This window comes from Eubalaena glacialis, chromosome 11 (assembly GCF_028564815.1).
Source record: "Eubalaena glacialis isolate mEubGla1 chromosome 11, mEubGla1.1.hap2.+ XY, whole genome shotgun sequence".
Lineage (NCBI taxonomy): Eukaryota > Metazoa > Chordata > Mammalia > Artiodactyla > Balaenidae > Eubalaena > Eubalaena glacialis.
In genome coordinates, this window is record NC_083726.1 from 15,076,595 (window position 1) to 15,104,154 (window position 27,560).

At 40.3% G+C, this 27,560-nt stretch overlaps 1 protein-coding gene across 3 annotated transcripts; it reads right to left on the bottom strand.

The window, feature by feature from the left end:
* Positions 1-6,636: 6,636 nt before the first annotated feature.
* Positions 6,637-27,555, bottom strand: FBXO7 (F-box protein 7). 3 transcript variants are annotated; one of them, XM_061205576.1, is made up of 9 exons: positions 27,160-27,555; positions 23,345-23,639; positions 18,111-18,338; positions 16,632-16,773; positions 14,355-14,438; positions 11,028-11,123; positions 8,710-8,886; positions 8,343-8,380; positions 6,637-7,335 (listed from the first exon to the last, which is right to left on the bottom strand). In XM_061205576.1, the coding sequence occupies exons 1-9, from the start codon at positions 27,279-27,281 to the stop codon at positions 6,946-6,948; spliced, it is 1,572 nt and encodes a 523-aa protein (XP_061061559.1). In that variant the 5' UTR covers positions 27,282-27,555; the 3' UTR covers positions 6,637-6,945. The 3 variants fall into 3 exon arrangements, with proteins under 3 accessions (XP_061061559.1, XP_061061561.1, XP_061061560.1); XM_061205578.1 differs by lacking the exon at positions 27,160-27,555 and adding an exon at positions 26,929-27,059 and having other exon boundaries at positions 23,345-23,487; XM_061205577.1 differs by lacking the exon at positions 27,160-27,555 and adding an exon at positions 26,444-26,879.
* Positions 27,556-27,560: the final 5 nt, after the last annotated feature.

Genomic DNA, 27,560 nt, shown 5'->3' on the forward strand with positions numbered 1-27,560 from the left:
CCTCCATCAAATGCAGACGCTGAAGTCAGACCTCAGCAATGTAGGAGGCAATAACCTTTTGACAGTGTTTTGCAAACAAAAGGAGAAAAGCGCAGCCAGGGGAACCTACCACCTACCCTTGCAAGTCCCATCCAAGCTCAAGAGATGGCCCTGCAGACCAGACAGGCAAAGGCCCCATCACACCTGCCACCAGTGGATCTTGAGGACCATGGAAAGAGTTCAGAGCCTGTGTGACACGTGGGGCCTTTCAGAACACAATAGAAACAGAGGGGAGACTTTACAGTGCCGCTCGTGCCCAGAGTGCTATCCTAAATTGGACAGCCAAGAGCAGACCACGGGTTCTTTTAGGAATCATCACTAGTTCCCAGAGGGGGAACATGCCCTCCACTTCCCAAGGAAGGAGTTAGGTTAGGGCCTCTCCACCCATTCCGTGTTACACCGCCATTTGGTCTCTGAATTCCCACCAGGAATGTTGTTTTCTCCTCAAGGATATACATGGAACCAGAGACAACGAGCGGATGGATGACACAGGATCAGAAAGTGCGATGATGGTAACTTCTAGCTCGGCGTTTTACAGACAGTGTATAGCAAGGCACTGGTAGGTTACTCAGTTATAAAAGGGTTCACTGGTCAAACGTGTTTAGGAAACACTGTTTTTTGTTTGTTTGTTTTCTGAGATTGATAGTACATATCAAAGGCTCTTGGAATTCCTGCAGTAAAGAAATTAGCTTTAACTTTGTTTAACCCACACTTATTTGACTAAACAAGTTAACTGCAGAGCTGGAAAATGTAACCCTGACTCCCTTCCCAATGCTCTCTCTTACATCAGACTCCTCTCATGATTAGATGGGGTGCAGGGGTGTCCCAAATCTCCAAGCACCTGGTGCTAGAAACATGGTAGGTGCCGGACCAGCCTCCTGGTTCCAAAGAGCCGAGGATAATCCAACATAGCCATGCTATCCCCTTACAGCCCACTTTGCAACTTGAGACACGTCTTCCCCTCACTGTTCATAGGGAAGGGGGAGAGGGAGGTAAAAATGAAAGTGTCCTTGGCCTGGAGCTGCATTCTGAATAAAAGAGTGCAGAAAACTGTCGGGCAGGATGTAACACCACAAAGCCAAGTTTTTTTAGAAGATTGAGAACACAGGAAATACGTGAGGCAATCGTCACTCTTCTACACTGGAAATTAAGATTGGAAGAAGAAATCAAACTATCTCACCCAATTCTCACTTAGTAATAAAACACAGCCCAAAATACACAACAAAGTGGTGATAGGCTAGACAAAGTTTCTCAAAGCGTGGGACATGGCCATGTGCATAGCTAGCTTCATTTCAGACCAAAGGATTCAGAACTTCTGGTCATAAGGCCCAGAACCTGTATCTTTGTCAATCTCCCTAAGTATTTTGAATGCACATTGAAGTTAGACCAGCAGCCCTGCCCTGAGCTGTGTGGGAAAGCTGCTGTGTGAGAAACACTACTGGTGTGGAAGCATCACAGCCAGGGCCCACTCCTTTGGTGAGCAAAACTAGTGGCTCCATAAACAATGATTACATGGCTTAAATTTTCCCACTTTCCCATATTCTGTCCTTTGTCCCTAAAAACATCCCAACATTCAAACCATATTTCCCAGATATTCCAGTAGAATATCAAACTCATTTCTCAGGCCAGGCATCCTTGTTTTTATAGGCATGCACAGAAGATTCCCTGACATGAGACAAGTTTATAACCAACACATTGAAATAAATTTTCCCATCAGTCTGTGTATGAGTATAGAGACCAAGAATGGTCCTTTGGAGACCGTTGATCCCCAAAATGGACTGTTTTCTCACACAGGCTAGCACATGTTCCCTCCAAACATTTAACCTTTAATAATTGTGATATTTTTTAATGGGAAAGAACAAAATGAAAGGGGGAGGGGAGTCACTTTGTAGAGAGTCTGAAAGGTTGTGTTTGTTATTTTTTGCTTTGTTTCACAACCTTGGCCCAAAGAAAGACTAGCGTTTTCCCTCCAAGCTGACTTGGTGAGGCTGAAACATGACAAAGATCCATTTGGTTTGTGTTGACATGTAGCACAATGAATAGAGAATTTCAAATGCAGCCTCAGTGGACACCTCCACCAGCCGGAGAAAATATCTTCTTCCAGATCTTCCTCCTAACAGCATGATAAAAGGGTACTGTCATCTAATTGTCAAATCAGCTTTCGAGGGATACTGGAATCTACGTATCCTTTCTCTTGCATTAATCCTCTGTGTCCTCTTCATCATTACCACACTGCCCCCTCGTTCAGTCCCTGCTGATGGGGCAGTTCTACCATTCCAGAATTTCAGGGGTTATAGGCCTTCATTCCCATGGTAACAAATACAGTAGCAAATCCCATGAGCCTGAACTTCAACTACCTTCTGGAAGTTCTCATCTGAATTTGCAGTGGAAGGAGCTCGGGGGGAAAGCAAGCTGGTGCCGGCATCTCGTGAACGAGCTACGTGGGCACAGCACAGCGCACGCCTTGTTCGGCACACAGATGGTGTGCAGGATGTGTGTTAGGTTGGCCCTCCTAGAAAACTATGAAATTAACAAAATGTAAACAAAACGTTAAGAGAGAAGAAAAAGGCTGTTTTTCTAAGATTATCAATGTAAGGAAGTCACTTGCCCAGGAAGAGAATCAAACCGACAGTTTAATAAGAAGCTGAAGAGAATCTGTGGCCGTTTTTTAACCTGCGGGCGCAAGCAGAGCAGAGGGCTGAGACCTCCCCCGTGGTGAGTGTGGCCCACACAGGTGAGTTGACTGCAGGGCCACCGAGGCTGGGCGCTGAAGGGACCAGGTGCCATTGTCAGCATCAGTCAGGAGGTGCAGTGAGCAGACCAGGACAATACGAAAGCTTGTCCAGCAAAGACCCAGGGGTCCCATCCAGACGGCACACCACACAGCGGACCACAGCAGAGCCCAGCTCGAGCCATCCTGCAGGCACACAGTGTTCTTTCAGAACCCTGCCCCTCCCAGTGCCTCATTCAACTTCATAGAACAAGTTGGTGGCTCATTTGGTTTTATGTGTTTAGAATCTGTGAAAGGATGCAAGTTAGAGTCCCAGTGTAAGCGAGTTAAGTCAGCCTCGCAGATACAAGCAGTAACTTAATTATGCTGGAGGAATAGCTCAGAGCCTAAGAGCACTTGCACAGGCATCGCATGGTTTTCTTTACCCAAGAGAACAAGCAGGCTGGTTGCTTACTATCCCCCCTAAGTGTCAAAAGCTGTCCTTGACTCCAGAGCAGTCATGGATTAAATTCCATTTCAGTCTAATATTTAGACTCTAATAGAAGGTGGCACTTCTGGTTTGGTTGGAGACAAATTGCAAGGTTGGGTGACAAACAAGTCAAACCAGTCCATTAACCAAACACAATGCATAAAGGGCACAGAGGCTCCCTTGTGTTTCCACAGACAAAATATGCAGCCCCAAGAGATGAGACTTTTAGATTGTGTTCATAACCCTCCCAACTGGCAGGCCAAGAGGAAAAGATGAAAAATTTTTTGAAATTTTAGTGTATTATTTCTTTAAGATAAAATCAATGTAAAACTAAACATTCCTCTTACAATTGTGTGTGTGTGTGTGTGTGTGTGTGTGTGTATGAGAGAGAGAGAGAATTCTTTAAAATCCTAAATATGTTTCATTATCTCTATTCTGCTTGGTCCTCCCGCTTTAATTCCAATTTCCAAACTCTCCATATTTTAAGTATCTGCTCTATGGTCTTTTGTTGAGTTTAGAGCAGAAGCAAGTTAACATTTCCTTGCCTCTCAATTAACATTTTACCTGTTTTGCTATGGGATAGCAGAAACTTAAGTGCTATAACCTATTGGGGAATCCCAAGAGAGCCATTAAGTTAGTTAAGATGAAACCTTATGTCACATGACCTAACTAGTACTTCCCGTATCTGATCTCCACATCTTCTACAGTCAACTGGAGGCTATCCAAAGGAGTATTAACCACACTCACAGCACAGTGGAGAACTGGGACCTGCCTGGCTCCTCCCGGAGGCTCTGTAATTTGGCAGCTACTGCCCAGGGTAGGAGAAAGACAAGCCTTGGCTCAGGGCCCCAAGTATAGGGAGCAGAGGGAGAGTGTACGAATTACAGAGATGCTAAGCTAAACAGTGATCTCAGGAATTGGAGAGAGGCAAGCAAGAGTGAGAGAGGACAGACTTCAACTGTTTGTACATAGGGAATCACAAAATCTTACATTGTTAAGAGAGGATACCTCCCATGATTTGATTTCCAGCTATGCCAAACCAGAGCTCTCATGTATAAATGGCCGGGGTTGGGTGGGGGGGGGTGGCGGGGAGAAAACCACTAAGGCTACAAGCCAGTGATGTGGAGTGCATCTTACACAGCATTCTACACCAGCAGTCCCCAACCATTTTAGCACCAGGGACCGGTTTCATGGAAGACAATTTTTCCACGGACCAGGGGAGAGGGGGGATGGTTTCAGGATGATTCAAGCCATTACATTTATTGTGCACTTTATTATTATTACATTGTAATGTATAATGAAATAATTATACAACTCACCATAATGCAGAATCAGTGGGAGGCCTGAGCTTGTTTTCACTTGTCCCTCACTGATAGGGTTTTGATATGAGTCTGCAAGCAATTGATTTATTATGGTCTCTGTGCAGTCAAACCTCTCTGCTAATGATAATCTGTATTTGTAGCCGCTCCCCAGCACTAGCATCACCACCTCAGCTCCACCTCAGATCGTCAGGCATTAGATTCTCATAAGGAGTGGGCAACCTAGATCCCTCACATGCGCTGTTCACAGTAGGGTTTGTGCTCCTATGAGAATCTAATGCCACCGCTGGTCTGACAAGGTGGAGCTCAGGTGGTAATGTGAGCGACGGGGAGCGGCTGTAAATACAGATGAAGCTTCGCTTGCTCGCCCGCCGCTCACCTCCTGCTGTGCAGCCTGGTTCCTAACAGGCCACGGACTGGTACCGGTCCATGGCCCAGGGGTTGGGGACCCCTGCTCTACACTATCTTCTATCACAGTACATCAAAGTGGTGTCAGTGAACAGGCTATGACCAAACCATGACTTCATTCTCATCATACACCAGCAACGCATAAAGCTCAACAGTCTCAGTCTAATGAAAAGAATGTAGATTTTACAAGCTTCTGACTATAAAGCTAGTCAAGAAGAAAAGCTTCGATGGTGGTTTAAAGAATTCAGAATAAACTATTGAGAGGACCACAAATTTAGGTGTGTGACACACCACTGGTATCCTAAACTAAGAGAGATTTGTCACGTAGGATAGTAAGTCCGAGGTGAGGTCGGAAAGTAGCACCTGTATCTGCAGAACACCGACACCATTCACGAAACTCTCAAGGACCACTCGAAAATGAATGCATTTTGAAAACTACTGTTTTATAGTATATGGTGCTTCTGGTCATCACTATGTCCTTCCATCCCCACTACACACACACACCCCACATACAGCGCAACCTAACATTATAAGGCCACAGAAAGGTGTACTAGAGAACCAGGATGTTTTTACCCATCGAAGTTTCAGGGTGACTCTTTCAACCCAGACCCAATTAAAGCCATATGGCCTCTGGTGGACACTTTTTTAAAAGCTGTCCTATAGCTCAGATATTACAAAATACCACAGGAAAAAAAATGTCAACAGCCCTAATCCTTTACCTATACATTAAGCTACTAAAGGTGACATGGCCTCTGGAAAATCGTATTGACAGAATTTTCTTCACTGTGATGGAAAAAAAAGACAATACATATATGTATAGCAAAGAAAAGAAATTCATGTGTACGAATTCATGTGTAGGACTCTATAAACATTCTTGCAGCACATAGCATTCCAAGCCATTTCCGTATATGCAAAACAGATTTTTTAAAAAGCAGGAAGACATTGGCAATATTGCTATTTTCTGCAGATACTAACAGTGTTTTATTCCTGTGTTATGATTCATATTTTAATCTGTCACTATAGCATGTTTCAATAGTTGTTTATGTGCTAAGACATTTGTGTTTGGCCTTTTTCTTGTTGTAGGAAAAATAAAACTTGAATTTTAATCTGTGTATTTTAAGTCTTAAAAGCAAAATGTTCTTCAAATAATAAGAGGATTTCTTTGCAGAACAAGTACCTGAGCAGCACTCAAAGCAGTGTAACTTTGTTGTTAAAATGTCATCTACTTAGATTACAAATTAGGCTCCAAGTACTCAAAACACAAGGGAAAAGAAACTATAACTCCACTCCAGAAGCAGCCAGAAACAAGAGTCCCTAACAACCCAATGGTGGCCAAACAGTGCTGCTTCAGAGCCCAGATGTTTCAGCACAGAGCCTGAGGAACAACTGCAGAGAGCGGGAGGAGGTGGGCTGAGCTAGGTGTCCAAAGCACTCACTCCATGTCCAGTTCAACCAAACCAGCTCAGCCTGTTTCATTCCACAAATCAGGCTTCTGTGAACGATTTCAGGTGCAGAAAGAGTGCCACTACAAAAAAAATAATAATAATCTCCTGCAACAATCTGATGACACTGAATAAGTTCTCTGATCATTCTGAAATGTCCAAGTAATGCTGTAAAGCTGTTCTGAATATTTATTACATATCTTTCGGTAATAAAAGTCAAGACTGCCATGAAATTCACACTTAATTTTTTTTTTTTATTCTGGTGTAGAACATTATCAATGTCTAACCTTCATTCTAGAGGGTAATTCAGAGAGGGGATGTCAGGAACCAACTATTCCCAAGGCCAACCCTGTCATGCAGTAACCTTTGGGCTATACCACCCCTGGAGCTTTAAATATATCTACCAAAAGGCTTCTGTGAGTGCATTTCTCACCACCACAATCAGAAAACACTAGAGATAGCACCCCAACAAGATGACGTCTGTAGTTTTAAAAAAAACAAAACCAAAACAAGCTCCAGCATGAGATTATAAATCAGTCACATGAACGGTAGCCGGTTGTCAGTTGGCCGACCCCTGCTAGGTCTTAAGGGAAATCTGTCATTGGGGCCACCTCGCCCTGGCAAGATGGGGTTAGGTCCTGGAAGGGGGCCGATTGGGTCAAAACGTGGTCTGAGTGGAGGGAACTGTCTGGGTGTCTCCCCAGGCCCAGGGATGAGTGAATTGATTGGATCCCCAACATAAGGAAGGGTTAGTCTTTCATCATATTCACCACCAATAATTCCTGGAGGAAGGAGAGAACTAGGAGGAAAAGGCCTGGGGTGCAAGGGGTTGGGATAGAATGGAATGGGGTGGGGTGACGATGGCAGGAACATCACATGCCGCCCTCTCTGAGCTTCTTTTCTTTGTTTGTGCCTCTTCTTGTACAGCTATAGAAAAAACAAGGACAAGATATGGTAAGTGAGTTGGATGTTTCCCCAAAGTTCGTTTGCTTTCATTGTATAGATCTATATATACTTTTCTTTTCCCATACTATCAAGGCAGGCAAAAAAAAAAAACAGTGCACAGAAGAGAACTTTTACCAGTTTCTACCTGCATGAGTAAGGTAGTAGCTATGAACACAATGCCAAATGAACTCTATTCTTTAACCACACTGCAACTGAGCAATTGTGCCAATTTGGAGTAACAATACATCCAAAGGAGGGATAACTGAGTGACATGTACTCTCAAGACTGCAATCTAGAGCTCTCAAGCTGATATGCAATTTTAAGTCAGCCTTTTTTGAAAGTGGAAAATTAAAATATTTGTTGAAAATGTCATGCCACAAAATATAAAAAGGTACTGGCAGGGAAGGGGGTGGGGGGCCAGCACTTATGTTCAATTTCTCACCTAACTTATGTCCCTAATGGACCTCAATTTAAATAACAAAAAAGATGCTCTTTTAGAGGATGGAACATATTCCTAAAGAACAGTACTATGTATTTTGTACATATTTGAGGACTTCCATTGAATTTTATTCCCTAGTCCTTCATCCCAAGTTTGAGTCCTATCAATGTCTTTTTACAGTGGTATCTGCAAATAAAACAATATAATTTATTCTCTTCATAATTTACTATTCTAACTAGCTGAACAGCTGAAGATTACTCCAGCACAAAAACAAGTCAATTTTTTTAACAACAGAAGAAGGAAGAATATATTAAGTAAAGGTGAAAACAATCGTTGTGTTAAAGATTCTTTTTCCTGTGTAATTACAAGACACTAAGGACTGAGTCTAAGGTAAAAGTTGAAAACATTTTCATTTACTAAAAATTAGCAATAAATTTAATTAAAACACTGCATTATATCATAAAAAAAGTGGAAAATATGCCCTTAATGTATTAATTCACGAGTTATTTCTGTGCTATGAACATTAGCCTTGGTATTTAAAACTACCTACTTCTTTCCAATCTGTGTCTCGACCTCTGACAGTACCATCTACAAAGAAAAAGCAAAAAACAAAGATTTAAAAACGTTTCATTCATCCAACATTAAACCTGTCTTACTTCAATTTTCTATCCTGAAATAGTCTACTTGATCTAATGGAATGTTTGTATTGCAGAGAACACAAAAATGAATGGGGAGAGTTTTCAGGACATAGGCAAAGGTATTTGAAGCTTAGAATCTCTTTACAGTAAGGCTATGTTATGATTATTTCTTACTCTTAAAAAAAAAAGCCCACAACTTAAAACTTCTGGCAAGCTGAGTAATTAAGACCTCAGTAACAAAGAACCCTTTTCTTGTTAACATGTTATCATGGAAATCACCTCGAAAATCCCGCAGATATAAACACCTCCACAGAAGTTGGTCATTCGAAGCAATATAGAGGTCACGACAAACTGCAGACAAAGACAGGACAGAACGAACATCCAAAAGTCGGAAGATCCTCAGTTTCAGCTCCAATGGGAGGACTACCAACCCAAATACATCTGGTAGGTTCAGTGCTAAAAGGAAAAAGAGAATAGGTATCACTGAGTAAAGAACATCCAGTTTCCCCATATATTCAACCAAAGTTGCCAACTTTCTAAAGAGATGATAAATTAGATGGTATCCTCAATTATCCAAGCATAAGTTATCTGTAACAAACTTTTGTCCCCAGGTTAACTCTATAACTACTACTAACTCCAAGCCCCTTATTCTCTTTATGTTTTAGTAGAGAAACAAATTACTTTTTAATACAGATCAAATAGATAACTATGACAATTTCTAAATACTAGCCAATGGCCTCCTTTGTTTCAAGCGATATTCAGTACAACAAAAAATTCTCTATTCAACTATAGAAAATGGATAATTAATTAGCTTGTACAATTGGTTTCCAATGCTGCTACTTATTAGCTGTGTGCCTTTGGACAAGTTATTTAAACTCTAACTCAATTTTCTCATCTGTAAAATGGGTTACTAATATTACCTACCTCACTGAGTTGAGAATTAAATGTGTAAATACATACAGAGTGCTCAGAACAATGTTTGGCACATAATTAGCACTCGAGTGTTAGATTACTATTATTCGATATCTAGCTGAAAAAGAAGGGAGGTAGACAAATTCAAAAGCAAAACCAAGAAAGGGAAAGAATAATATATTCCGAAGTCAAATGAAAATTATTTTTTGATTATTAGCTCCTTTGAATATATGGGATACCATTCTCCACTAGCAAAGATAATCAAAATCCAGTAAGGGGGGCTTCCCTGGTGGCGCAGTGGTTGAGAATCTGCCTGCCAATGCAGGGGATGCGGGTTTGAGCCCTGGTCTGGGAAGATCCCACATGCCGCGGAGCAACTAGGCCCGTGAGCCACAACTACTGAGCCTGCGCGTCTGGAGCCTGTGCTCCACAACAAGAGAGGCCGCGATAGTGAGAGGCCCGCGCACTGTGATGAAGAGTGGCCCCCACTTGCCGCAACTGGGGAAAACCCTCGCACAGAAACGAAGACCCAACACAGCCAAAAATAAATAAATAAATAAATAAATTTTAAAAATTTAAAAAAAAAAAAAAAATCCAGTAAGGGGTTTTAAAATTCACATTATTCTTTTCCCTCACCACCAGCCAAAGAAGAAAACTATGATTATAATAGCCTTGGCACCATGCAACTTGAGACCTAAAATATTATTTTTCTACATACAAATAGCAGATAAAAGCCACATACCTATCTGTATAAACCTGAAATTATTTACCAGCCAAAAGAATGTGGTAGATTATGATTCTACCCTATCATTTTCTACCCTATAGTTATACTTCCCCGTCCCACAGTCACCAGGTTTGGCCATTTTTACTTGTTTTGTCCAGGGAACTGTGAGTGCAAGTGGCGTATCATTTCTGAACAAAAGCTTTAAAAACCAACACATGGTCAGGCCACTGGTCCTCTCTTCCCTGTGCCACAAGAAGAGCAAGTCCTGGATGAGGACTAGTCACCACTCCTCGGCTAAAGCTAAGCCCCATACAGCATGTACGCAAGCGAGACATAAATGTTCACTTAAGATTTTAAAATATTTTTTACTACAACACAAAGAGAAAGCTGATTAACACAAGGATTTTGAGTGAATTATAAACCTCACTGAATTAGCTTCACCATCTATAAAATGAGAGTAAAATCTACTTCAAAGTTGTTAGCATTAAATAAGAATGCAAGTGAAATATCCAAAGTACCTAGCACAGAGTCCCAATAAATAGTTTAAGAAAAAAAAAAAAGTAGACCAAATTTACAGGCTACACGTTATTTATATATGTATTTATTGAACACTTATTATAGGCCTGACCGTGTGCTAGGCCATGAGAATACAAAAGTGAAAAAGACATATTCCCTGCTTTCAAGGTATTCATAACCTTAGGTGGAGAGAAATCATGTCAAAAATTATGATACACTGGATAAAGGGCTATAATAAAGATACGTATAAAATGCAGTGGAGATACAAAGAGGATGTGAAGAGCAATTAAGGAATTAACATTTAAGTTTAGTCTTAAAAGAGCAGAATTTCCATTAGGACGAGAAAAGAGGGAAGAAAAGAGGGAAGGTTTACGTCACCCTTAAACATATGTGAACTTACTATTCTTTCCAGCCATTCAACCTGTGATGATTTATCATTTCTCACCTTGTCGGGTAAAAGCCAGAAGAGGATACACCAGCTGGTCCTTGAAGAGGCGAGAGAGCTTCTGAAGATCTTTGTATATCTTGGCTACATTTTCCCCTAGAATATTTTTTAAATGAAAAATCAAAACACACAATCAAGTGGAAAAACTTGAAATGGTGTTCTCTACTTCTGCCAAACCAAATCAAAGTGGTAAGTTAGTTTTCACAATTCCTACATAAACAGAAATGAACCAAAGTCTCTGGTCGAAGAGGAAGTAATACAATGTGTAACTCTGAAAGCTGAATCATCTTTAAACAAATTTTTCCCTACTATAAAAGTAATTAGGAACTTATAAATAAAAGGATAAATAACAGTACCTAGGGTACTATACTATAAGCCACGGTAAAAACTGATTAAAATGACTTGTCAAATGAGTAGCATATTCCTACCCAACATAAAAATTACATATTGAAAATATTCAATTAATATAATCCGAAAACTTGTAATCTAACAATATTAACCTTCTTCCTCCTTTTCCATTTCCTTTTTCCTTATTTAACAGAAATAGGATCATCTGAGCTGTATTCCTACAAAAATTGTTCTTAAAAAACAGGTCTCAGGAGTCAAATCTATTCCAATCCTAAATTCTACCATTTATTAGCTCTGTGACCTTGAAGTAATTTAACCTCCTCTAGACCTATTTCCTGATCTAGAAAATGGGCATAACAACCTTTACTGCTGTAGAATGTAGAGTATTTCTACTCCCCACAGCAAGGTCCTCCATAGTATAGAGATGAATATAAAGTGTTATAGCCAAGGAATTTCAAGTTTTTCTGGTCTTAATGGTAAGACCATCTTTACAGATTTATCAGTCTAGTTCATGCGTTCTCAACAGAAACAATATTGCCCCCAACCAGGCAAAAATCCCAGCTATTACATTGGTCTGTGACCCTCCAAAGGGCCACAGTATACAAATAAGTATACAGTATATCTATGAAATTAAAATTTCATGAGGGAGAATGATTTGGGGGGAAAAATGTGTACAAACTCTCCTCAGGGGATTGATAATGAAAAAATGGTTGAGAAACACTGGCCTAGTATGACATTAAATGTTCAGAGACCATTATAAATACGTATTCTGATGTCTCCTTTTCTTATCAGCTTTAGTTTATATAAGTTAGTCTCTCAGGGCCTGATCTCCCCTAGGAACTAACAAGAATAAGTCTCAAGACCTTCAAAGCAAAGATCTAGATCTAGGTAGCTTCCCTTAAAAGACACTGCTGTAAGTCCCATCTCCCTGCTACACCACACCATTCCCCATGTGGATTTTAAAACCCGCCTAAATTTACTATGAGGATAAAATGAAAAATACATCTGTAAAGGCCCATGTCCAGCAAAAGACAAGTACTAAAAGATGTTAGTTCCCCTTCCACCTCATCTCTTCTCCTTCAACTACTTACCTGTCTCTCACACTTTGGGTTTAACTGAAAGAAAAAAGGAAACTCGTCTTCTTTGCATCTATTAATTTTATAGAACATAAGCAAAACCATGCCTAGAATGCAAACTTTTGGTAAAGTTCCAATCTATATCAAATAGCAACCAAATTTATATAAGTTTAAGCAAACATTTTGAGTGCAGTTTTTCCTTCGATAATCTTCAATAATGAAGTTGCATTGTATGGTTTCCACAAAACACAGATCCTCTCCATACTGGTTAAATACAATGCTAGAAAAATCCACAAAGAGTAATTCAGAAATTATGAAGCATTGGGACTTCCCTGGTGGCACAATGGTTAAGAATCCGCCTGCCAGCTCAATAACAAAAAAACAAACAACCCAATCCAAAAATGGGCAGAAGACCTAAATAGACATTTCTCCAAAGAAGATATACAGATTGCCAACAGACACATGAAAGAATGCTCAACATCATTAATCATTAGAGAAATGCAAATCAAAACTACAATGAGGTATCATCTCACACCGGTCAGAATGGCCATCATCAAAAAATCTAGAAACAATAAATGCTGGAGAGGGTGTGGAGAAAAAGGAACACTCTTGCACTGTTGGTGGGAATGTAAATTGATACAGCCACTATGGAGAACAGTATGGAGGTTCCTTAAAAAACTAAAAATAGAACTACCATACGACCCAGCAATCCCACTACTGGGCATATACCCTGAGAAAACCATAATTCAGAAAGAGTCATGTACCAAAATATTCATTGCAGCTCTGTTTACAATAGCCAGGACATGGAAGCAACCTAGGTGTCCATCATCGGATGAATGGATAAAGAAGATGTGGCACATATATACAATGGAATATTACTCAGCCATAAAAAGAAATGAAATGGAGGTATTTGTAATGAGGTGGATGGAGTTAAGAGTCTGTCATACAGAGTGAAGTAAGTCAGAAAGAAAAAAAGAAATACAGTATGCTAACACATATATATGGAATCTAAGGAAAAAAAAAAAGGTCATGAAGAACCTAGTGGCAAGACGGGAATAAAGACACAGACCTACTAGAGAATGGACTTGAGGATATGGGGAGGGCGAGGGGTGAGATGTGACAGGGTGAGAGAGTGTCATGGACATATATACACTACCAAATGTAAAATAGATAGCTAGTGGGAAGCAGCCGCATAGCACAGGGAGATCAGCTCAGTGCTTTGTGACCACCTAGAGGGGTGGGATAGGGAGGGTGGGAGGGAGGGAGATGCAAGAGGGAAGAGATATGGGAACATATGTATATGTATAACTGATTCACTTTGTTATAAAGCAGAAACTAACACACCATTGTAAAGCAATTATACTTCAATAAAGATGTTAAAAAAAAAAAAAAAAAAGAATCTGCCTGCCAATGCAGGGGACCCAGGTTCGAGCCCTGGTCCGGGAAGATCCCACATGCCACGGAGCAACTAAGCCCATGCACCACAACTACTGAGCCCGCGTGCCACAACTACTGAAGCCTGCGCGCCTAGGCCCGTGCTCTGCAACAAGAGAAGCCACCGCAATGAGAAGCCTGGGCACCACAATGAAGAGTAGCCCCCGCTCACCACAACTAGAGAAAGCCCCTGCGCAGCAACAAAGACCCAATGCAGCCAAAATTAAAATAAATTTATTTAAAAAAAAAAAAAGGAAATTATGAAGCATCAATGGTGCGTGATGTATAAATATAATTCAGTATCCAAGACCCTAAGAGAAACAGGAAAGAAACCAAAACTCTGCAACATTGTCTTAAATCTGCTTTAATTTCATCCAGAAACTGTAAGTCTTTTGAACATTACCTTTCTGTTTTTTTAAAGTGAACCTCTCAAAGCTTCATCCCAGAAGTTCAATCATGGTTATATTACCTGATTCCTCTTTGCAAATAAAAGATTCTGGCAGCAGCTGCAGTCTTTTCACACTTCTAATCTCATTGTTGATTTTTAGTGTAGCTGTAAACAGGCAAAAGAAAGATGATGAAAAAGTTTTGCCATTTCATCAACTGCCTTCACTTTTTAGTATGGACTTGCATTCCCTTGCCCCCATATATAGGAAAAACACATTATAAAAACAAACTGCCCTATGCTTATTTCCTTCCCTCACAGCAAAGTCCAAAGTGCAAACCTGCATCACATTAAGTAAAATCACTCTAAAACACCACTTTTAAAAACTACAGTTAAGCACCTTTATATGAAACCCACTAAGTATTACCAACAGCAGCTTATTAATAATTGAAAGATATGCAACAAGGTTAATAGACAGTTAAACACAATACAATCATTATTTCTAATGAAGCCACTAAAAACTCCATTTATTTTTTATTTAACCCTTGGCAGGGAGTCTTCTCTTGTTTATTAAAAGAATCCTGCTAGTTTTCACAGTATCGTCTCTCTCTAAACTCAGAGGATCAATATTCCTGACATCACCAGAGGGTTCATTTTTAATCCTATATGCAAAGGCGCACTTCATCTCATTCCATGAAAGAGCCAGTGACGTGCTCGTGCACGTGTGCACGAGCAGGATGTCTCGGGTGAAGCAAAGATTTAAGGACACACTGCTCCTTTTCAAAGAACCAGGCCTGGAATGGTTCTGGAATGGCTGTCTGCCACGTAAGTCCACAAGTAGATGATTTGCCAAGAATTATTAAAGGAACAAAGCATCAGAAACTAAGACATTTAGCAGCTATTCTCTATGTTAAGTATCTTAAGACTAGTAAATAAAGGTTAATATACACGTGTCGTTAAAGTGATTTATAAGAAATTGAGGCAAAAATTACAACCTCACATTTACTATTTGATAGCTGCAACCTTGCAAGTTATGATGTGATACAGCAGTATGATTAGATACTGTTGGCCCTCTTTGTATAAGAATGCCCAGCCAAAAGTTACATTTGCTAACTGTGATGAATTGTTGAAGAGACACTGCTAGGTCCTAGTGCCATCAGTCACGTGCTACAAACGTGAAATACCACTAAAGCTGTCAAAGCTGAAAATTTGAGACTTTTAAATAACATTTCAAAGAATCTAGTAATTAAAAAGAAATAGAAGAAATTACATAAAGGGAACCTAAAACTATCTTTTATTTCAAAGATCACAGTGTAAGTCAGTGGCTTTCAAATAGATTTTAGCAGAAAAAGCTTTTCCCAACAAAATCTTACAAGGGACCTCACTAAATGAAACAGGCACACATGTTGCTGCTCAAGGTTCAAGTAGCGACAGTGGCTCTACCAAGCCACCTCCTTGCTCCCATCTCAGCAGAAACTAGCAGCTGCAGAGCATGTTGAAAACCACTGAGCTAAGATATATCAAGGCAACTGTCTCTGCTGTACAAAAGATGAGCTGTAATGAAAAATAAAAAATGCAGTCATTCCAACCTTACCAGACTCTTACTCAGCTAAAAGGGTAAACCTCAAAATCAAAGCAGAACAAAAACAAAAGAGTCTAGTCACTCAAATGAATCTCCAGGATGTGTGATTGTGAGACTACTCCATAGACCCCTGGTAGCTGGTATAGATCTCTGGATGGCATCTGAGCTAAAATGAAATACAGAAATAGAATGTATTGCCATCCAGTGAACTTTCTTAGCATGAAAGAGGAGAACTAGAAAAAGAAACTCTATTCAGAGTGACTTACTTGAGGGTGGGTAGTAGGGGGATAAAACACACACATACTGAGGCCTCAGAACCCTTAGCGGTACTTCTATGCATTCAGAGATGCCAAACTAGATAAAAAATGACCCCAGCTCAACCTCACCTTTCACCATCTCTCAGTTCAAGACCTTGGTTAGTAAAACAAAAATTAAAAAGCCATCCACAGGCATAAAGAAAAAGTATTCTTTAAAGAGTTCATATGTTAATAGACTCATTTTACTCCTAGTATCACAACTCTCCCTGGAGCAAAAAAATTACACAGTTAAGACAGCAAAAGAGTACAGCTGCCTCTAGAGTGAAGGCTGCTAGCATAAACATCAGCCCTGTATTCTATAACCTTTCAGACCCATGTTATCAGTGGGCTCGGGATTAAACAAAGTTGAGAAAGACTCCTAACTGCATCATGATAGCCCATCACTGAAGTGGCTATAAAATTTTTGGAGAGAAACATGTAAAGATTCACAAACTAACGAGCATGACTATGCCATCCAATTACCATTTATGACGATGAGGTTTCCCAAAGGCACACAGGTGAGAGCAGCAGAGCCACCCTCGCAGAGAGGATGCGTGTACTGCAGCTTATACACGCCCCCCGACCTCCAGTTCTCCGGCATGGACACAGCTTTGGCTTCAGTCCCCTGGGGAGTGAAATGAAAGGGAAACAAATAATGAAGAACCGTATTACTCTCGAAAAGATTAAAAACCCAAGAGGCCCCTAACTTGTCTACAAATAAGCATTCCATACAGTCCCTTTAATAAAATTTATCAAATCATTAATATTTCTATTAATATTTAAAACTTCGATAGAAAAAAAGTTACATTATCTGCCATCAAAACTTTTGTTCAAATAGATAAAATAACATCAGAGATAGAGACTGATTTCTCACTTCCAAGTCTCACTTCTCTGCCTAGCAAAGCCGTATCATTATGCACGATCCCAGTTCAAATACCACTTCCTTTGTGAAGCCTTTTTCAAAACAAATCCTTTTTGTCATTCCCACTCTCTCACCCTCTAACATTCTGTTCATATTTCTATTGTTACATACTTCTATTATTTTATTAATTGTATTATAATACGTTATAATTTCCTTTTTGTTTCTCTCCCCCACTTACAGACTCCTTGAGGATAAGGACTGTCCCAGTATCTTTATATTCTAATTCCTGGCATGACATGGTGCACGTGTTCAATGATCACTGAATTAGTCTATATACTTGTTACTCATAACATGGCCCACAGACCAGCAGCATTGCTATCATGTAGAGTATGCTCACATAATATCTCAGGCTCCACCCCAGATTTATTAAATCACTATCTGCATTTAATAAGATCCCTAGGTATTATTAAGCACATTAAAGTTTGAAAAACTTCTAAATGTTCTCCTCTGTGAATCTCTGGCATCCTATACATGTATGCGTTTCTCCTACAATTTAGCCAATACAGTGTAACGGTCTGTATACTTGTCTCTCTCTCCTACTCTTGGACTGTAAGCAACCTGAAAGCAGAGACAAGGCACTGCACCTGACACTGGCAGACATTTATCAAATGGATAAGGAATGAATGAATGAAGGTAAGCAACTACAGCATAAGAACAACGTCCCTCTTCCTAACTGAATCTTACTAAGTTAGTGGCAATTCATAGAACCACTAACATTAAAAAATAACCTGGTGAGCCATCTATCTAGTCATGCCCAATCCACACGCACTGACCACGTTTTACCTACATATTATCACATATAAACTTTTGGGTTTTTTTAAACCATAGTTGCCATCAATTCTATAATACTAACTAAAAGCTGACGAGGAAATACAAGGAGAAAAAAAGAAGGAAAAGAGGGAAGGGAACATTTACTGACTGCCTATTGTATGCTCATCGCTGTGTTCGACACTTTACATTAATACCCAAACACATTTAATAAAGAAATCTAGAACACCACCCCTTTTCTAGTGGGAAACTTTTGCTCTCTGTAGTCTTACCTGAGGTATGTAACCCGATTCCAACATGAGAAGATGTATGGATACTATCAGGGCATCACTGGGGTTAGAACAGTCAGCTGACTGATACAGGGTCTCTAATGAATGTGGCACTTGCCCTTCCACCGATTCGCTGCAGAGCATTGGTTCTGAGGGGTAGAAACCTGTGCCCTCTTCCACATCCACGACATCTGGAATTGACTCAGCTTCAAAATTTTGACTAGGCCCTGACTGAAAGGGATAACAAAAACAATGAATTCATTAAATAGACTTTCATTTTTTCACAGTAAATTTTGTATTCAAAGTGAACTGAGATTAGCGCTCAGAGCCAAAGCACATTACTGGGTTCAGAAATGGTACACATTTTCAGCAAGCCCTCCTAAACAAATGAGCCTGCAGTCTGCTCCTCCATCCTGAATTCCTTATCTCCATTAATTCTGGCTGATATGCCAAAAACCTGGAAATCATCCTAGACTTCCCCCTCGACCTTATTAAGTGCCACCCCCAATATGATTGGCTGTCAAAGGTCCACTGCCTCTATCTCCTAAATATCTCCAAAAATCTGCCCCTTCCTACTCCAGTGGTACTTCAGACTCATTTATCTCCTAACCTCCAGCAATGGCCTCCCCAAGTATACCTTCACTCCTCTTTCTTGTCTTCCAATACATTCCACCCACTGCTGCCAGAGTTTTTTGACAACTGAGAATCCAATTATGTCCCATGTCCCAGCTTAAACTTGCCAGTACTTCCCCTATGCAGACAGCAGCACTGCCCTAAATTGTGCCTTGGAATGTGACCCTAAGTGTTCTTAGGAAAAAAGAGTTCTACAGTCAAATAAGTATGGAAATGCTGCATGTCATAGCCACCTAACCTCACCCTCCATATTCACAAAATACACTTTGGCATTATAAAGCTCTGAGAAGTCCAATAATAACAGAAAGTGTGCATAACATTTAACCAAGAAACACTATCCTCCTTCCTTAACACTCAGCATCCCCATAACACTTACTTATAATCTCACAAGTTTTTCATAGAGGCCATGCTGAGAAATGCAGGCTTACAAATAAAGTCCAAACTCCTAAACTCCTTAGCATACAGGGCCCTTCATCACCTGATCCCTGACTCTGTATCAAGTTCACATTCCACAGTCCCTTCCCCCCCATTCTGGTATTCCCCACCTCTTCAGGTTATAGACTACCTCTCTGCCTTGCAAAGGCCTTGATTATTGCACTTTATCACACTGTATTGCAACTTTCTGATTACATGTCTATATCCCACCAAGACCACAAGCTTAGAAAGGAACAGACTACATGTCACCCATTTTTGTAACACCCGTACAGTACCTGGCACACAGTAGGTACTCAATAAATGCTTGTTGAACAAATGCTGAAGGATAATATCTTACAATTCTTACAATTTCATGTTTTTGATTTCATTGTTTTCTAATTTACACCACACAAAAATTCTGTAAAATAGGTAAGACAGATGACGTCACCTTTTTATACGTACTGTAATCTTGATACAGATTAAATAACATAATCAAGGTTACCAGCTAATAAAAATTTGAAATAAACAAAGATCTCCAGACTCACAGTTCAGGGCTTTTAGACGCAATACACTGCTTCAGTAAGACTGAGTTACCTATATTAATTTTGCTCAGAAAGACTATTTCCTAGGTATGTGCTCAACTCTTAATGCAAAGCACGTTTCTTTTAAGTTCGTATTTCCATCAGGAAAGGAACAGAGGAAATTAAAATTACATAATATGAGTGAAACGGTGGAAGAATGTAAGGGAACAAGAGGTTGTTTCTTTCAAAATCCCTGAGGACCTGAGCCCTGATGGCTTATGGAAAAGATCCAAATTCATTTGTTAAAACCTAGAGGTTGATGACAATCCATACTACCTAAAAACGAGGCTCCATCATATTTTTGAGAAAGGAGAAACTACTTATTAAAACCACTTAACACCTAACTAAATTATGAATTACAGGCATACCTGGAGATATTGCAGGTTGGGTTCCAGACCACTGCAATAAAGTGAATATATCACAATAAAGCAGGTCACACAACTTTTCTGGTTTCCCAATGCATATAAAAGTTATGTTTACACTGTACCGTAGTTATTAAGTATGCAATAGCATTATGTCTAAACAATGTACATACCTTAATTTTAAAATACTTTTTTGCTAAAAAATGCTAACCACCACGTGAGCCTTCAGTGAGTCGTAACCTTTTTGCAATAGTAACATCAAAGATCACTGATCACAGATCATAACAAATATAATAATAACAAAAAATTTTGAACTATTGTGAGAATTACCAAAATGTGACACAGAGACAGAAGTGAGCAAATGCTATTGGAAAAATGGCACCAATAGACTTGCTCAATGCCGGGTTGCCACAAACCTTCAATTTGTAAAAAACACAGTATCTGCAAAGCACATTAAAACTAAGTGCAATAAAATGAGGTATGCCTGTATATATGCTCTTTGCTTCTTATACCTAACTTTTGGCCATTTACTACTTACTGACAGTCGTATGGGAGAGAATATATGTGGGAAAAATATTTTAAAAGGTTACCCGAGACTGATAATGACATGGGAGGAAGATATCAGAATCCCCTGGTGAGCTTATCAAACTCTACTCTCACTCCATGAGAACCACTGACGTTCTCTGAGCCATCCTGATATGATATAAGTACTTATCATATTCTTCATGCATGTGGAGATGAGAAAAAATGTTTAGCACCACCTCTCTAAACAGGTCATCTATCATATGTCATTCACAAATGAGTGGAACAAGTATGGAACAAGACCCTAATATTAGGGTCTGATACTTTTTAGCTGATTGGTAAATTATAAAAATCATCCATGTCCCCACTAAGATTTTACAGTCACCCTATACAAGTCGTAGAATACAAAACAGCATGCTTTTAGAACTGAAATTACTAACATGAGGCAATATTAATGTCTCAAAATTTTCCAAAAGTAAACTGGTAAAGTAACTATCATATACACTATGAAAAGTAAAGGGAATGGATCCTTCTACAGAATCTCTGAATGAGTCTATCATCAAAAAAGATTCAGAAATGTAATTTAAATATCTGACTAAATATTCTTACTCATTCCCTAGATTACTTCTATGAGACAGAATCTCAGAGATACATAATAATTTCTGAAAAGAAAATTCATAAAAATACTTTGAGCTTTATAAAAGCTTTTTAAACTTACTTAATCTCTCTGGATACTATTACTAAAAATCTAGACATAGATGATTTTTATAATTTACCAATCAGCTAAAAAGTATTTTTTAATATCTGCCTATACTTGATGACATGATAGGCACAATGAATACTTATAAATATTTAAAGCCTGCAAAAAAAAAAATTAAGTTGACATGATGAATGTACACACACAAAACAATTAACAAGATGGCATATGTACTGGTATTAAAATATTAAGTAATAAAGTGATCATTTGTGCCATACAAGAAATCAAAAGGCAGAATAATAAATAATGAGGTGTTTACAAGGCAATAAAGATGATCAATACATAGAAATTGAAGAAAACTACTGGGCTGCCGTTGGCAGGGCCTTGGAAGGTGGGTAGAGATGCGGACAGGAGAGAGAGGACAGGGAGGGGGTTCCAAGCCGGGTGAGCAGCGAGAGCAGAGAGCGAAGCAGTCACTAGGCTGTGTGTGTGTGTGTGTGTGTGTGTGTGTGTGTGTGCGCGTGCGCGCGTGTGCAGGTGCTGGCTGCGAGAGGGACAGTGAGGAGGAGGAGTCCAGTCTGACTGCAGATGACAGTTTACAGGAGGGAGGAACAGAAACTAGCCCCCAAAGGTTGTGGGGCAACTGCTCAGAAAGCCTTAAAAACTAGGTACAGGAGGACAGACAACATTTTCCTCGTCTGAGACATGAGAGGGTTGAACTAGAGGTATCTGGACTTTTTCAGCTCAAAAATTATGAGCCCAGGTGTACCTATGACACAGAGTTACCTAAGAGCAGGGGAACAACGTAATCAAAAATGTGCAGGAAGGGGCTTCCCTGGAGGCTCAGTGGTTAAGAATCTGCCTGCCAATGCAGGGGACACGGGTTCGAGCCCTGGTCCCGGAAGATCCCACATGCCGTGGAGCAACTAAGCCCGTGCGCCGCAACTACTGAGCCTGCGCTCTAGAGCCTGCGAGCCACAACTACTGAAGCCCACGTGCCTAGAGCCCGTGCTCCGCAACAAGAGAAGCCACCGCAATGAGAAGCACGTGCACCGCAACGAACAGTAGCCCCCGCTCGCCGCAACTAGAGAAAGCCCGCATGCAGCAACAGAGACCCAATGCAGCCAAAACTAAATAAATAAAGTAAATTTATTAAAAAAAAAAAATGTGCAAGAAGAAGATGAACCCAGAAAGCAGACTGAAGAACACACAATGGAAGCCTGGAATGGAAAGGAAAAACAGGCAGGGCTTGTTAAGGGGCTGGATATAAGGAGTCAAAAATCATTCCACAGTTTTAAGCGCAGGAAAACAGTACTGCCATTGACAGAGGAGGAGCTGGTTTGGGAAGAAAACATCAGTGCACATATTTTCAAATTTACATCAGCATGTAGAGTCTGAGGTGACAATTCTTTTAATTTTAAAAACTTAAAATACACACACACAGGAATATTACTCAGCCATAAAAAAAGAATTAAATTCTGCCATTTGCAACAACATAGATGGACCTAGAAGGTAGGATGCTTAGTGAAATAAGTCAGAGAGAGAAACACAAATACTCTATGTTATCACTTACAGGTAGAATCTAAAAAATAAAACAAATGAATGCATATAACAAAACAGAAACAGACTCACAGATATAGGCAACAAACTAGTGGTTATCAGTGGGGAAGGGGCAAGATAGGGATATGGAATTAAGAGATACGAACTACTGTGTATAAAATAAATAAGCAACAAGGATATATTGTAGAGCACAGGGAAATATAGCCATTATTTTGTAATAACTTTAAATGGAGTATCATCTATTAAAAAATTGAATCACTACGTTGTACACCTGAAACTAATATACTATTGTAAACCAACTATACTTCAATAAAAATAAATAAAGTAATTAAAATAAAAATAAATTTTCTATAAGATTATAATCCGCAGTCTACTGATGATAATTATCCTGACTGGTACAGAATTCAATTGAGCTATTCAGTATGATTTATCAACTACCCTATTTCTTGTCTTGATTTTAATACCCACCATACTTCCGTCATTCCAGACATCAGATTGGGCTGCCTGTCCTTGGAATGAATCACGCAGTTGTTCATCCTGTATGCTGGACTGACTGGAGCTGGCGGCCAAAGAGGGTTGGTCGTTATTCTGGAGTGAGGAATGCTCTGAATCTGTGGATGAAGGTAAGTTAGGTGCTGCAATGGCATCTTCAAGAATCAAACATATCAAGTCCCCAGAAACAATCCCATATGAAGCCAAGGTCTCTTCATCTCCAGTGAGGGCATCCTTGTTGTTCAATGTAATTGCAAACCGGGTATCAGAACTGCCAAGAAAGATGGATAAGGATAGTAAGAGCTACCTATTACCATTACCCACAATAATACATTTGAAACATACATAAGGTACATGGTATGACCCCAGCAGAACTAATGAAAACAAAACAAAACGAAGATAAGAGGAAAGCCAAAGCTTGGGAAAACTATCAAAATTATTTATTCTTATCACCAAATGCTTAGGTTATAGATTCTAGCCTGGGGGATAGGATCAGTAATTCTCTATCATTAATCCATGTTTTCATCAATTCTAAGATATACACTTTTTTGTACTTTTGTCATCTTTGAAACAGGATGCTTCTTACAATCGATGACATATCACAGCTTAATGGACAGCATCTTTTCATTTAGTGTGACATAAGAATGTGCATCTCAGGATTGACAGCAACTGAGATTCAATGAAATATAGCCTCTTTAAAATATAAATTATATTACATCATTCCTCTGCTAAGAATTCTCCAATGGCTTCTATTTGACCTTGGAATAGAATCCTTAACATGCTCTCCAAAGCCCAACATCTGACCCACTTCTCCTACCTCACCCATCCTCTTACTAGCTGTTCTCCACTCGACTCATTCCTAAAAACAGATCAACCTCACTGCAGCCTTTGGGCCTCTACATCTGCTCTTCCAGTTATTCAAATGACTTGAGTCTTTCTCATCATCCAGGTCTCAACCCAAATGTCACCTCTTCAGAGATGCCTTCCACCTGCCTCCATCACTCTATTTCATTCTTCTGTTTTATTTTTATTACAACATTGCTATTTGAAAATATATTTATTTGCTTATCCGCTCTCTTCCCCACCCCTATGACTAGGATTTAAGTTTCATGAGATGGGTACCTTGTCTGTCTAGTTCAAAACTGTATCTCCAGCACTTGGCAAATAGAAGTATTTGTGGAATGGATGCAACCAATAAACATTACATGGAGAGATCAAGATGAGGCTGAAATCAGGGCTAATTAACAATATCCTTCCAGGACAGTTAGCTTATGGTTCCAAAATACTAGACCCATGTCCTAAACGAATATTCATAATCACAAAAAGTCAGATGAGTGCATGTAGATGACTGAGTATAAATTCATCCCTCCTACTGATAAGTTCAACCTTCTTACTGAACACCAGTTACAATGTCTTTTATATGGAAGACAACACAAATCCAAAAACCCAGTGCTAAACAAGCTAAGAGCTCAAATTAGTCTGAAGCAAGGAACTCCTATCCTTTCTGCATCGCAGATTATCTGACCTTGAGAGAACAATCATCATTTCATTACATAGTGGTGAGGAATAATTAACAAACCACTGCAGAACATTTTATAAGACATTTACACTCAGCAATGCTAACTTCATTAACTTTTTGAGAGGTTAACAAAGGATGAAATCCTTTGAAAATCATGTTCTGTTTATTTGTTCTTAAAATGCTACATTTTCAAAAGTGCTCCCCATAATTCATTAATGTTTTTTCTTGCACATATAAATACATTTTTTCTTACCAATTAAAGTGTCTTTGGTAGAGAAATTACTGAAGCTTTAAGAACTACTCCTGCTTATTAGAAAGTAAGTAGCTATGCCTCTGTTTTCAAATGTTTTGATAAATGTTGAAACTCTGCCAACTACCCAGAAAAACAACATCCCATTTTTAGCAGAAAAAAAGAAAAACACCTCAAATGAACTATGTTTTTATGGATCATTTGTCACAGCACAAGGTTTTTTTTTTTTAATGGTATCTAGCACAATGTTCGTTCAAATATCGATTTGTAAAAAAAGGTAAAGAATTGTCTGCTTAATAAAATGTCCGCCTCCCCTTTAGAAAAAGGGAAGAGCTATTTCTAAAGTAATATATGGTTTTCCAGGAGAGTGGTTAAAAATTGATCCTGTTTTCTGAAACTGTGAAAAAAAAAAATACTTTCATCAGGAAGTGCCACCCTAGAAACTCCAGGCCTTTGAGAATTATTTTATGACAATCCCACATCCACTTGCTCAGCACGGACACTTTAAAAGTAATAATGTCATATGGACACATTTTTAAACTGCCCATTTATTATAAAATGAACATACGTTCAGAAGAATGAATTTACTTTCACAAGCTGAAGCTTAACATTCCTTCCAGTTAACCAGCCTCGACTGTAAAAACAAACCTGAAAGAGAAACTAACTTGGGCTCTTGGGTAAACAAAGCGTCATATTGGGTTTCACATCCTTTCTAGAGTGTCCCACCTAATTAAAAAATAATAAAATATATATACATATATATGAAAATACTTTAAAAAGAGAAGTTAATTCTGACAATTTGTGGTGGGGTAATGATGCCAGCCTACAAAACACTTAGGTTTAACACCAAGAAAAAAACAACAGGCATGTCAATTAATACAATGCCTAAAAGGAGTTATGTCAATACCTCGTTTTCTGTATTTATGTTTTTAATTTGGAGAAAAAAAGGCTTACTTTGAATGTAGTACTGTCTTAACCTGAAAAATGAAAGGGTGAGACGTTCATAATACGGTCTCATTTTACTGAATTCCCTGAAAATAAAATGTAAGTTTATAAAAGTCTTATGAAAGGAACCACTTAATTAACAGAAAGGTTTTCTTTTGAAGAATTCATCTAAAAAGCCCCAGAGAACATCTTTTTTATTTTTTCTCAGCACACTCAAATTCCAAATTCGGTAGCTCAGTATTTGAAGAGGACCACCCTTACGTCTGTCCCTCTACTCCCAGATTACTGTCCCCAGGATACCCTTTCGGAAACAAAGCAGCCTCATCTGCAGCCCCATAAATAACAGAATTTGATCCATTACCTCTCAATGTCACTGCCCCCAAACTGCAAGCTCTCCAGGGTCATCATAAGGCCAAAGTTTTCCATAGTTTTTATCCAAAAAAAAAAAAAAGCAACATCTTGCCCAGGAAAATATTATTATTTGAAACAGACCGACACACTGCACTTTGTAAAACTGCAGCTGGGAAGTCAAATTGCCCACAGCGGCGCCTGGCACGTAAACACTTAACGGAGTCTTAAGGTGACTGCAGCCTGAAAGCAGCGGTACCAGGTTACAGGTGGCCTCGGATGGAGGGCAGGTTTCTAACTCCTTCTAGTACTTTCCAAACTTTTTCACTGAAATACTCCGACAGCTGGAGATGGTGAACTTAAACCCCTGAGAGCCTGGAAAGGTTTAACCCAAGCCAAACCCATAATTTCCAACCTTACATTTCAAAGGACGTGAGAATTTTGCATCCTAGCCTATCCCTAGGTTCGTTTACTGCAAACACGGAAGCGAAGGCTCACCCTGGAGGGGATCGGAGCCCCCGAGACGCCGGGCCATGACCTCTGCGAGCCGGGACCCCGCACGCTGCAGCCCCAGCGCCCGCTCGCCGCCCGGCCTGCGCGTCACAGTCCAGGACCGCGGGCCCCGCGACGCCCAGCTCGCCGCCCGGCCTCACGTGACAGCCCGGGGCGTGCCCGCGCCACCCGGCGCTCCTCCCCGACCCGCCGCGCGCGCCCCCGCCTCTCGCGTACCTGTACCCCCAGGTGGGCAGCAGGGCCTCTCTCAGGTGCGCGCGCAGCTGCCCCAGCGTCGGCTCCGCTTGGGGCATCTCCAGCGGCCAGGTCCGCTTCTGAAGCCGGACCCGCAGCTTCATGGCGGCCGCAGGAGGACCCAGGGGCCGGGACCCCGAGGCAGCGACGGTGACGACGGCGCGGCCGGTCAGCTCCCGCCTCAAGCGGCGGCGGCCCCGGAGCGCGGACTGCCGGAGCTATGGGGATGCTGAGGTGTAACGGCGTGAAGGCCCCGCCAGGCCGGTCTCTGGAACATGAGCGCCCCACCTCCTCTCTTGAGGGCGCCCCCTGGAGCCCACCCTGCGAGCAGGCTGCTGGTGGCCTGCGCGGAGCCAGGCCGCTCGGGAACTCGCGATCGATGA